The 13,537-nt window shown below is 41.5% G+C and overlaps 1 protein-coding gene across 12 annotated transcripts in view; it reads left to right on the forward strand.

Moving 5' to 3' along the window:
• CRACD (capping protein inhibiting regulator of actin dynamics) overlaps positions 1 to 13,537 on the forward strand; it is a 125,703-nt gene that overhangs the window by 83,649 nt on the left and 28,517 nt on the right. For 11 of the 12 annotated variants that reach the window (XR_010831060.1, XM_066995896.1, XM_066995904.1 and 8 more), the window contains one exon: positions 754 to 922. The exons of the other annotated variant lie outside the window; for it this stretch is intronic. Coding sequence is in view for 9 of the 11 variants with exons in the window: in XM_066995896.1 (XP_066851997.1) it covers positions 754 to 922 (169 nt within the window). In the remaining 2 variants the exon portion in view is untranslated. The remainder of the gene's footprint in view (positions 1 to 753; positions 923 to 13,537) is intronic. 12 annotated transcript variants of the gene reach the window in all.

Raw genomic sequence — 13,537 nt, forward strand, 5'->3', positions numbered from 1 at the left:
CTACATTTATTTTCTTCAAACTTTTGTAGAGGAAAAAAAAATCACTTCTGGTTAACTTGTTTTATTTCTTGGTCCTGTCTTCATGTCTGCTTTGTCTTTTTGCTGTGCTTTTTTTTTTGGTGACGCTTTTAAAAATTGAAATATCTCAAGGAAGAAGTGCTTGGTCAAATTCTGTCCTGTTCGCAGTTACTTTGGGGGCTCAGAAAAATGTTTATTGAAGTAACTCACCAGCAAACCAACAGAACTTTGTCCTGTTCCCTTTGCTCATTTGCAAATCTACTTGTCTGGTTGTGAGGCCCCATAAGTAAAGTACAGCAGGTTACTTTCAATTGCTTTCAACTGAAGGCAGAGGATCCTGCACCTGCTTGAGTGGGGAAATCAAAGCAGTGCTTGTCTTTCGGTGTAAAGGCCAAAACAAAAGCATGGCATAAGCCTAAAAGCGATCCCCAACGTTACGTTCTGGCTCAGCAAAATTATCCTTTCCCCTTATCCAAATGTTCAGCTGATGCCTCCAAGCAGACCCTTAAACCTAAGAGCAGATGTTTTAATGCTCTTAGTTTTGCTCTGTCGATGCTGTACGTCAGCAGGGAGTTGCAGCCCAGCATTTACATCGCAGGCGCTGGGCTGCTTCGGGCTGGTGCTTTGCTCTTTGACCTCATTCTTCCTTTGAACGTGGTAATGCGGTGAGTGCTGGCGAGTTGCGCCGGGGGCTGCTTCCCTCAGCCCTGCCTGTGTTTGCCTTGTAATCCGCAGACAAGAAAAAAGCAGGCAAATTCCAGCCTTTCAAGAAGCTCTTCGGCAAGCGGAAGAAAAGGGAGCCTGCCTCAGACTGCGAGGAAGCCAAACTGAAGCCGAGCCACTCCTTCGGGAACGTCTGCAACGGTGCCTTCTCCTCCGATGAAGAGCCCAACGGTGGTCTGAGGTAGGAGCGCACCGGACAGCTGGGGGCCCGTGCAAACACAAGGCTCACTGCCCCTGCTTTTAAGGGGCAGGGCTTGGTGGTAGAAAGTTTTACGCTGGTTGTGAGGAAGTGCGTGCATCCTTTCTGAACATGACACCTGCTGCTGTAGAAACCAAGGTCTCGCTGCTTGCACACGCTGCTTGTTGGGAGCATGTGCCGGTGTACAAAAAAGAAATGAAAGCAGAAAAGAATTTTAATCCTGCTCTGTGATTTAGGATCCCTGAGCAGTCGTATTAATGGCATCTCTGCTTTTAAAACTGGGGAAAGGGAATCTTGAACTGGCTGCTACAGATGCTTTATTGCATGCTTTTCCCTGCAAGGTGATATTTCTGGGTCCGGATGGAAATGTCCTCTTCTGGTCCACACCTGTACAGTTTTTGCATTGTAATTAGGGTCAACAAACAGGCTGCTCTTATTCTGATCCTATTTGAATGTGGAGTAAAAGGGGGAAGAGAGGGGAGGGGGACACCTGGTAATCAGGTGTATTCCGGTGACAAGAAGCGATGGGAAGAGAACACAAGAATTTGCTGCAGAAATGATGGGGGGAGGGATTAGTATGTCAGAAACATGACCCTCCACATTATTTTCAATGATGCAGAATCACAGCTGTGAAAACGTAAGGGATCTAGAAACTTTTATATAATTTTTTTTCGTTCTGTAAGTTCTTGGTTTCCCCTTTGGTTTCTGCAATGCAATCTTGTATGCCTCTTTTGGCTGTCCCAACTTTTCAGACAATGAAGACTGAAGGTAGCTGTGTTGTAGATGGGGGATGTGGCTGGCTGCTGTGGCACTGCATTACTTGCATGCAGGATGCTGAGCGGCTGTAGGAAGTCACCGTATCTTTTGCCTCGAGCAGACTAGTGAGTAAGAGCAAAACAAAGGGCATCATCTTGCTCCCAAGAATTTTCCATTCTGTGTAAATGAAAATACAGTGCTGTGCTCAGACACAGATAGTGATGGAGGAGCTTGCCTCACTCCACAACAGCAAAGTGAAGGGGTGGCAGACCCTCCTGAGGCTGTTAAATGCTGGCGTTTTTAAACATGGGCAACTTCTTTTTCTAATTAATGAAGGCATTAAAATTAAGTCCCTAGTGGAATAAATCAGTTTGCATGATGTAAATCACAGGGGTGATCAAATACGGAGGGTCCCAAGTCTCAAGTGGGATGTTTCTTTCTGCGCAAGTGAATCATGAGAGCTACTTCTGCGTTAGCCTGCTAGAAATTCTCTCTTGCAGAACTCTTCTTTCCCTGTCAGACTTCATGGTACAAATGTAGGTGGGATTTGATAACAATTTTCAGTTTGCAGGTAGCGTCTGCCACATTTACCCATCCCACAACGTGCATAGATGTTTAGTGCGGTGCATTAAAGCACTTTTGGGAGCTTAGCTTGGCCAGCCTTTTCAGCTTTCAGCAGCGTGGCTTTCATCCATTATTTTTTTTGCCTGTAGTATAACTTCAAATGTTTATGAATTAAATGCAGAGATAAGCTATTTAAGTAAACTAACATACACAGTTGTTTACAAGTTGTCTGCCAGTAAATGCATTACCATACCTTTCATTATTCATACAGAAAGGAACCAAAGGGAATATAAATAACTAGTAGTGTATTTATATATAACTAAATTCCTGAATAGTTTTAAAAACTCCTCTGCTTCAAACTCTTTAAGAATGTAGAAAGATGACATGTTTAAAAATAATAGTAATAAAAGGTCAAATTTTGCAAAAATAAAAAAATTTAAAAAAAGGGAGGGATGCTTACATTCCCTGAATGGAGCTACATTTCTTAATTAGCCTTTAAAGTACATTGATTTGTTGCTTGCAGACATTTCATGTGGAGTTTTTGTTTAGGGGAGGAGCGATTTGCTGTTTTGAAAAGATAAGTAAGCTGCTTCAGGAAGGTAAAAACAAGAAAAGAAGTAAGTGTAGGCTAAATAAGACATCAATATCGCTTCTGAGACCTAAGCTAGTATTTCACTGTGTGCTGCATTGGCTTACAAGCCTGCTCAGAGCAAGTGCCTGAATGGAGAATGCACCAACCAGGCGATGCAGACACACCATGAGAAATTCAGGTAATCTGCATGCGGTATAGCTTCACCAGCTGAGTTGGAAGCAGGCTGGGAGCTCCTCCTGTCCACCCCTTCTCACAGCAACTTCTTGGACTCATCGGATGCAAATAACACTCTTGGTAACCTGATGTATGCACTCTTCAACCCCTATATTCATCTGCGTTGTTTTGCAATTCCCAGGCAGGAGGTTTGTTACTGCAATGTGTCTTGCCCTGCCTTCTGAGAGACTGGAATTACTTTGCCTACTCTTATATTGCACTTCTCAAGTTTACAAAGTTAAAACTGTATCCATTAACTTTCTGTCCTAAGCATAAGAGCTAGGAGATAGAAGTGCTTATCACATGACAAGTTAAATCGCATTTGTGGTGCTTCGCTGAAGTCTCTAGAAGCTTCTGTTCTGAGACTGTCAGACATTTTATAACATTTAGTATTTGTTGTATTATTTTTCGTGAAGGACACTAAGCAAGCCTTGTGAGGAAAGATCTGAAAAGGTTGTGGTTTTGGGTTAATGTGCAGAGGCAGCTGGGGAATTACATTTTACTTGTAGAGGCTATGGCAGTGCCTTTACTTGGGCTGAGTGCAATATTCCAAAGGACATGGTAATAACCTGTCAGCTCTGTAAAACTCAAGTGGGACAATATTGATCTTCCAGGGAAAAGTCTCCTGGGATTCTTCAGTCTGTTGAATGTGCGTGGCCATGAAATTCAGCCTCTTTATTTGTAAATCCCCATCAATTTCCCCATAATCCCCATAAAACTGTTCTCACATCACCTTCATAGAGTCATCTTAATTAAGCAGGAATTGCTGAAAGATCTCAATTCTTTCTGTATGCTGTGGAGTACTGCCTGTGACGAAGAAGGTGTGACAGATTTATTGTCTTGTAAACAACTTTGCCTAGTTTTTGCTGAACTTTAGTCAGCAAGAACCGCTGTTGGGACTGGACCTGAATCACCCAGCTCTTTGCCCTAATAGAGCTGTGCAGAACTGCGCAGCAGTTAGTGCTCACCTAATGAATTCAGCTCCTTTTCTGCTTGTGGGGACTGTGTGCATAAGCAGCGTGGTTTCTGGGAATGTATTAGCTCTGTGAAAATGTTGCATTTTGGCAAACAACCTTGCTGTTTGCTTTTCAAGATGTATCCCTGTTGCACTTAATCAGATAATTCAGTGATCATGTAATTGCATTATTTCACATCCATGACTGTGGAAGCCATAAGCATTCCCTTGCAAATACAAAGCTTGTTTTCTGACAGTCTTACTGGTAGAACTTCAGAATTATCTTTCCTTGCGAATTGTCCTGACATCTTGTCAGGACACTTCAAGTCTGGAGATGTGAACTGGATGCTTGCAGGACCTAAGGAAAATCTTTTGATACTTTTGGTGATATTTGCCCAGTGTCTGCACTTGAAGACATGCTTCATGTAGATTTAAGGCTTAAGGCAAGTATTTTGCACAGGTTTCATCATTAGGCCATATAGATAAGCAAAATAAGCAATAAAGGGTTTATGGACCAGAGCTGGGGCAGGGAGCATGCTGTGTTCCCATGCTGTGTCAGGAGTTTTATAGCTTGTGACTGGAAGTTCCCAGGAGGGACACCCTAGGGTGATAAACTGGGACACAGAGCCAAGATACAGTGCGAGCCAAGGCCATACATCTGCACAGAGCTGCAAGCTGCATGAGTGGCAGGCTCCTGAGAGGAGCAGAAATCTCCCTAATTTCTCCTGACAATCCAGCTGCCAGCACCAGGGGTAAATCGCTTTGTTCAAAAAGAGCAGAGGAAGGTCTGGGGAGAGGACAAAAAATGTGTTTTATTGTTGTCGTAGGAGACCTTCAGTTAGCAATTTGCTAAAGATAATTTTTGTCAGAGTTCTTGTGGGTTGGGCCATGTCAGTGGTCACTTACACCTACGTCCAAATGCTACAGACAGCCTGAAGGTAGAAAGGTGCTGGTGGCTTCATCCCAGTCAGCAGCTTCTTGTAGTGCAAATTTGGCTTTTCTCTACTTCAGAGAGGCCAAGGGCAGTGATGGAAAGAATGCCAGTGATGGACACACAGGGTGTCTACACAGCACGACTCTTCTAGAAACTTGACCACTACTGGCCTTATTCAACTTATTTTGAGAGGGAAAATAATCTGATCAAGATTTGATCAGTCAGTTCAATTGTGGTATCTTAGTCAATTCCAGACAGCTGTTATTATTTACTGAAGAGGTATCTGACCTGTAAAGGATAAATTTTAACTTTACATTACTTTTCAGTTTTGTGCCTGAATGGGCACAAATGGCACAAGCACAAATTTTCAAGCAGAGAAAGAACAGGAAGCATAGAGATATCTACATGGTTAAATCGTGATCTCTTCGATGGACTGAAATTTAAGAAAGAAGCCCACAGTCAGTAGGAACAAGTGATGAATTCCAGAGTGATGTAAAGGATAAGGAGGAGTCATTTCATGGATTCTTTACTGATGGACTGAGGACTAAGCAAAGAGTTCCTTCCACTGTAAGTGAGGAGGGAACAATGGCAACAACTGATGCCAAGAAAGCCACAATGATTCAGTCCCTTTTTAACCTTTTTCTTTAGTACAAAAAGCAAAAAAAAAAAAAAGGAAGAAAGAAAAAAGGGAGGGGAGCAGCACTAATTGGGCTTTCAGTATTGTGTCTGTTTTTAGCCTATGTGAACTTTGTTCCTATGAGTGCAGTTTATATTGAGTTTATGCACACACAGCAGGAATATCACAACTTTGAGAGAGTAAGTCCTCCAAATAAAATGCAGGTCCTTCTGGCAGGTGCAGAATGGGACCTGTATTCTTGTGCTTATTCTCACAGACGTTAGAGATAGGAGAGGCTTGTTCAGTGCTCAGCCACCCTTTCTGTGCTTGTTCCCAGCTGGCAATTTCCTCAAAAGAAAACAAAATTATTCATCTGGTTTTGTAAACAGGGTGCTCAGCTTGGGAATTTCTGCAGGTAATTGTGGTCTTCTCCAATAGCAGAGTATTATATAAGTTAGGTCTAGGGTGTGATACCATTTATTCACTGTTACTCATCTCTCGTATCTCCATTTTAGCATCTGAATATTTAATTATAATTTTGCATTTCATGTGAATGAGAACAACTCATCTACGTCAAATGTGGCCTTGGTTACTAACTGCTGATCAATGGCGTTCACTCTTGTTGTCATAGAGACTGACCTGAAAAATGAATGTAATTGTATTTTCCTCATTTCTCTAGTGACTCTTTATTATTGCTCAGGTAATTACTTGGCATGTACTTTAAAATAATATTGATTGATTGACTGGTGATTGATTAAATAAGGCAAAAACTAATGACTGGGAGAACCTGCTCTGTCTCTTCTGGACTTGATATTGCCTCTTGAGCAAGCCAAGTCCCTGCTCCGATGTTCACCTTGCAGCTCACATTTCCACAACATTTTGATGGGTGATGCAGTTTATGTGAAGAGTACCTCCCATGTTACTTTGTGGGGGATAGTGAAAGGAGTAGGACAAGCACTGTCGTCTTCTTTTCTTAGTGTTGACCTTTACTACCTGTTCAGACCAGATTTGGTGCAGGTGACAATCACCAGGACACAAAGGTTCATGTTCCTGCTCCAGGCCACTCCAGGGATTTCATCCCAAGTTTAGGCAGTCTGTATTCAGCGTCTCGTTTAGGCAGAATCTTCAGACATACCAAAGTACTTGTAGGCATGCAGTCTGTCCCCAAATTTCCAGAAGCAGCTCATGATATTTTCAGATTTTCATAAAGTAAAGTTTTGCTTCTACCTCCAACTCAAATTTGTAAGCCTAATATATAAGCTTTTAATGGCTGTGTATTTTTTTCCCTGCATGACTATTAGAGCATTTGATCTCATGAAAATGATTCACCAACAGCTCAGCTGTCGAATTTCTAAATTTGAGAGTGGGGAGGAGGGAAACCCAACAACCTATAACTGCTAATTTAGAGGAATCTGCTTTTGTTAAAATAGGAAGAATAAGACAACTTTATTTAATGTATCGGCTTATTAGCTCTTAGTATATTTATACATTCATAAATCCCTATGACATGAAGGTGCTGACTAAACATGAAAATAACCAGACTCTGGACAGTCACAAGCTCTTGTGTTTTGGGTGCAGTAGAGTGTCCCAGTTCCTTCTTGGACAATTCCTGCCACTGTTTTGACACATTTCCATTAGGATGTAGCAGTGGGTAGCTCTGTATGAAGCAATCTAGACTACCAGTTAAAAACTGATCTCTACCTACTAGCAGCTTCAAAGAGCTCCCAAAATGCCTTCCCTCTGTCATATCCATTTTTTGTTGATTGGGCAATTTTTCTTTTCTTATTAGCCTGATTACTCCAATTGGCTTTTGTCAGTTTCCTAATTTCTCTTGTGAGTGGTTTCCTGACTCCAGTGGGATGCCTGGGAGCAGTGGTGCTTGGTATGCACCTTCTCCTGGAGCCTTCATGTTAGCAGCACTCTGACACCTCAGATCTTGTCTTCCTCCTCTCTACTACCAATTTGACAAAGCTCCAGAAGCTTTGTTCTAAAGTATGTGAGCTAGGATTTTTTTTTACCACTTGTTGCAATTCTAGCACTTACTAGTGATTTGCAGTAAATGCCATCATCCTGTCATTCCTTTATTTTTTTCAGCCACCGTTTGAGTGTAAAACCACCTCATCACATACACCATAATTTGTATAAGATCACAATCTCTTCAGTACCCTTCCACACTGCAGTGGTCCTCAACGTTTGAGCAGGTCCCAATCTCTGTCTTCTTTTTCCTTATCTTTCATCCTCAACCCTGATCATGACTAGTTTATTTTTCACCTCAGTAATTCCAGAACTACTTCTACTCTAGTCTTCACTTCTTCCATCATGTACACTGCCTTGCTGCCCCGGGCCCAGTCCCACAGTACCTAAGCAAGGATAGCAGGGACAGATTGTGGGATGGTGGCCAGGTTGAACCTGTGTGCAGATAAGGCAATATCTGGATGATAGGACAGGTTCCAGGCTGAGCCAGGAAATCAGTTTGTAGGTCAGGATCAGGTCCAGTGATCACCAGGCAGGTAGGTCCCCAGTGAGAGGGCAGGACAAGCCAGGAAGTCAGTCTGCAAACTGAGGCGTGGATCAAGGGCCTTCATGGCCGGACATGGCTGTGGCCGAGCTGGAGCCAGCACTCCTCCAGCACAGCTCAGGCAGCAACCAAAGCTGCCAGGTGTGATCACAAATATTGCTCCCAGACCATGTGTGTAGGTAGAGGTCCCAGGTGAGGCTGGTCAGGGATGTTAAGGTTTATGAGGGCATTCAGGGCCCTGACGCTTCTCAAGATTAATTTCTGTGCCCTTACTGCCCAAGATGTTGGTTACATTACTAGCATGTATTAATGATGCATCAGCTACTCAAAACTAGTCTCGATCCCTACTTTTAAGGGATAATTTATGGTAAGTTCATAGGTTACAGGTCTCCTGGTGACACCATGCTGAAGCTTTGTGCAGCATAATGTTGCACGATGCCTTTTGAAATAAGCAGGGCTACTTAAACAGACTCTGTAAAAACAGGTCCTCGACATCAGTGGGACTCTGTTGGGTTATAATAACAGGATTGTGCAGTTTCCTCAGAGTTCGTGTCCTGAGGTCCAGCAGCTTTTGAAGGCGACACGGACACATCTTTAGACTGAGCAGAGAAATGATCCCTAAGCTGACTTTATGAGAAAGAATCCTTCAACTACCCTGCTGAAATATCTCCCTCTTGGCTGTTTAGCTTGCAAGGACCATGTTTATGGGCTTGTTAAAACAGTGGAGTAACATGCAGTCTAAGCACAGTTGTAACTCACAGCCCTCGCAGCACAGACAATATTCCCCATCCAGGCATTATTTAGAACTAAAACTCACATTCCAGCACAATGTAAACAGATGAAAGAAAATAGCTAAAAATACAGCTCAGTATTACAGTCTATTTTCATCTATTAAAGTATTAATGCATCTCTGGAATGACTAGAAAACGCAATTTGTGTTTTTCATCTCTAGCTGCCCTGGGGACATTCATGAGAGAGGAAAGGAGTTGGAATCAAATTTCTTTTTTTAAAACAAAGCATTAAGTAAAGGCAAGCTATCGCTGTGCCTGTCATTTCCTTGTAGCACTATTCTGGGAGGTGACTCTCAGATGTCTTTGAAGGAATTATATTAAGGGTCAATACCTGGCTAAAACACATTTGTTCTTGCTTTGTATACTTTATGAATTTTTAGTGTTGAAAATGGCCGTTTGTTAAAAAGTTGTTGGTTCTTGGTTCATTCTGTGGAACTGGTTTCTATCGGAAATCTAGAAGAGTGGAAGTCATGAGACTGTTTTTGAGTCAGTCTCTATGAACATGGAAGAACAGAACACCGCCTTCTTTCCCTTTATTTTCCAATTTCTATTTCTAACTTCTTAATATCAGAGTGGGAGGAACACTTATGAGATGCTGAAGAGGCAATTGGTGATACGAGGTTTCTGTTCCACAGTAACGCATTGATGCATGATTATGCAAGAGCTGAGTGTTAACCTGCTGGCAAAACTTTCTAAAGAATGCACATTTGTCTTTGAGAAGAAAAGTAGCTCCAGAGGAAATGAGGTAAACTTAGCCTTGTATTCTGTGCAGCATTACCCCTGTATATACCCTGGTGGACTTAAAGGTTCAGTCCCACAGCAGTATAAACGGATCGAAGTCCAGGCTGCAGTCGTCCGACTCTTTCCAGCAGCTCTCTGGGCACGCCTCCCCCAGCTGGCACGGGTGCTTTTGCCAATCTCCACTCAGCCAAACCAGGAAATTGTGAGGGTTTTTTTGTTGTTTGTTTTCTCTAGTTATTTATTCACCCAAATCAGTTCTTTCAATTGTTTCACATGAACCACTAAGCAGGCACAAAAGAGGTGACAGGAACGCGTGGGGAGGAAGGTAAAAGGAGAAAGGGTAATACTTCACCCAGTCCTCGTGTGGAGGAGCTAGACCTGATGTAAGATCCCATCCTAAGCAGACACAGGTGTGTAGCCAAGGATGACTGATGGGCATCTGAAGAAAAATCTGTCTGTTTTCATTGAGGAGAAGTAAGACTTTTCTTGTAGGCTCAGGGTGGTCCTATTCTGCCATGAAGCATTCATTTCACATTTCCTAGTTTCTTAGTGCACAGACACCTTAGCAAGAGTGAGTAATGGAAAGAGGATTTACTGCACAGAGTTTTTTGCAAGTCAAATTCATGTATAGATACATTAGGTTTATGATGCTATCAACATATATGTAATCTGTTTTACCTGTGCTTTTCTGGGATTCTTCCAGAAGTCTAAAATACTATCAGAAGTTGTTCTCCCTTTCCAGAGGAATGAATTAACTCAGCACTGAGTTAAACAAAGAGTCTGAGAAACATATTCATTTTGAGCTGAAGAAAGCTAGTTAGGGACAAAATGCACCTGAGGCAACTGTTTTTATAATTAAATATAGCAAGACCTGGATTCAGAGCCCATGTTATGGTCAAGTCCTCATCCGTGGTTAAGATGTGATGTGGTCCTCCATATCTTGCTCTCTTCCCCTCATTTGACACTTCTGTCCTCATTATTTGTAGAAGTCCTGTGGAGTGGTTGGGACTGCTGGACCCTCTTGGGGTACCCTCAAGATAAAGGCATATTCTGGTATATTCTTTGTGCCAAAGGCCATGTGTATCAAAGAACCCCTACTACGTTCTCAAAATGTAGCAGGTATTTCATCCTAACAATCAAAAGGTGAAAACTGTGCTCTTAGATTTGCTGAGAAGTTGAATATTCTTTTCATGTCTTCAGGAATTTGAAGTGGGACAAAGCTGTAGCAAAGAAAACTTTGAGAATGAATGAAATTTACATTCAAACTTTTCTCTGACTATATGAAAATGACTTTCGAAAATTTGTGTATTGGAAGTGAAACTGGAGCACAATACTTGGGTAGTAACCCATCTTCAGAAATCAAGTCTTTAAGGATTTGCTATACGTGCTTTGTATTTTGGAATAGCTCATCCGTAATTTATTTAATTCAGTCAGGTGTTTAGAAGTGAGTCAGATTGTGATTCAATTATTTTCAGCACAAACAGCCTCAGAAGTGTCACTGTCAGTGTTATCAACACAAGTACTTATAAATTGGTGCCCCTGTTTTCCCAGATCTCTTGGAAGTGATACAGCAGTTGGGAACTGAGCAACAACTTCAACTGGCTCCAACTATAACCCGTGCCTCTGACACACAGGGAATCTATCCAGAGCTGTTTCTGGTGCACACATGCCTTTTAATTGAAGGGAGGGCTTTCTGTACTAGTCTGTAGATGTGGATTGTGAGGATCCAATTGTGTAAAGGCTTCTGAGAAAGTCTTCGGAGATAAGAATGGTAGTACCAGTGAAGGAAGCTCGATTATTCCTATTGTATGATGACTTCAAAGGAATTCAGTCTTTCTGACAGTAGAACATGAGGAGAGTGGGGAAAAAAGGGTGGAAAAAGGACCTTTGTGATCTAATCTGTCAAACTCACAGCTGGGAGGATTTGAAAGGATCATAGGCTCCAAGTGAATAAAATAAGAGACCTTTCAGAAAGTTGAAGTAGCCTAGAAATTGCCTTAAATGCTATTTAGACTCACCTGTAAAAGAAACTGGGTTACTACAATATATGAATATGCTTTTTCCAATGTGCTTTAGCCTGGATAGACATTTAAGAAAAAAAAAAATGAAGCCATTTTACTGATTATTGGAGATGGGGCTGCCAAAATTTCTCAGATATGCAGTTCTGAAAGGTCCAGTATTTGGATTTGGATATCCCCTGGCTTTGAGGGGATACAGTAGCAAGAGGTCCTGCGTTAATTCACTGTGGAGTTTCATGAAAGTGTTTCACATGTTCTGACAATTTGGAGTATGTTTGTTTTGGCAGTGAGTTAAAAACAAAAGTTTTCTAAATACAAGTTTGGCATCAGCTCTATAAAACCAAAATGTGCTGCTGAAGTTTGGACCTGCTAGTGACCCCTCTTCAGTTCAAAGGGGAGAGGATAGAGATAAACGTAACAGTTTTAATTTCAAGTGTGCAGTAACAAAACTTCTCTGTAAAGAGAACGCCAGCCCACTGGTCAGTCAAAGGGCAGAAGTGCCAGATGCACGAGGAGCAGCTGTGGGACAAAGCTGGAAGTGTCTGTGCCACAGCACAGCTAGAAGAGTCTTTGAGAGAGGATCCTGTGGGGAGCACAGTATGAACTGGGCTGTGCGTCTTCAGCAGATCTCTCTGCTCTAAGGTAAACTGTAAATTCCCCTGGCCTTGCCTTCTGCACATACCGACCCATGCAAAAGAAGGAGTGGATGGCATGGGTCAGTTTGTCAAAATTTGCATCTTCCCTCAGTTTTGGTCACAGAGGGAGCTCTGTGAATACACAGACTTTTACTCTGTTGAAGGCAGTGCTGGAGTTTTCAGTTCAAACTTGCCGAAATGGTTGTATTAAAAACCAGCTCTCAGTGAGCTTCATGTCACACCACTCATCTTGCAAGCTGGACCTTCTAGGATTTTGTCACTGGTTAAGGGGCATTTCCAAAACTCTGGTTGATGGGCTGCTTCCTGGGTGGCCAAGGAAGCTTTCTGTCATGTACTGCAAGGCCACGCAGTGTTCCCATAGCTCTGTGTATGGGCTGAGTCAGGATGATTCAGTCCAGACCCTTTTTAGAAGAAGGTTTAAAAATATACTGTTCTGGTTTCCTCTAATAAAAGGTTTCTAAAATAAGGTGTATTACCCTTAGCAGGCAATCAACTTGTGGTTTTTATTTAAAATAAATAAATAAATAAATCTAGAATAAAATACAGCATCAGTTAAATGTTTTCCCTCTTTGATGGCTAAAAATGCTGTGAGATGTTGAATAGCTCTTTGCTTGATTGCATGCTGGTTTGTTTTAAATGAAGTGTGTTGTTCAAATATTACTTTTGGATAAAAAATAATTTTACAGTTGAGTATGCTTGTATGGAGGATGAAGTGATATACGGATCTCTGTGTCTTCTCCACAAAACCTTGGATGATTTATTTTAAATGCAAACTTATTCTATATATAAACTAGAGAGACAGAGAGGTTATGGGGAGCTCTTTTTTCTATTATTGTCAGGTTATCTGTAAGAAATTTTGTTAGAAAAGTCAATAATATCTTATAATTTAACCAATTATATGGGGTTATATTAGTCGTATGTAAAATTCATACTTGGTAAGAAAGATTATCATTTTTATTTTTAAAAAAGTTCACACCACTGGGGGGAGGGGGGGAGATGAATATGTGTTAAATACTTTCTAGAGGTATTTTTCAAATTATGAATAGAACTATTCTGAACACTTTATAAACTACAGGCACATTTTTACATGGAGAAAAAGAGAAATATACAGATTTTCTTAAACATGTGAGGGGTTAGTTTTTCATGATATTTTACTTACCCCTCTCTCTGGAAGGATCCACCTTCCTTGATTTTGCTGAATAATTTCTTTTATAATGTTTCCTAACATATTTTAAAGGTTGTC

Source organism: Anser cygnoides, chromosome 4 (genome assembly GCF_040182565.1).
Source record: "Anser cygnoides isolate HZ-2024a breed goose chromosome 4, Taihu_goose_T2T_genome, whole genome shotgun sequence".
NCBI classification, from domain to species: domain Eukaryota; kingdom Metazoa; phylum Chordata; class Aves; order Anseriformes; family Anatidae; genus Anser; species Anser cygnoides.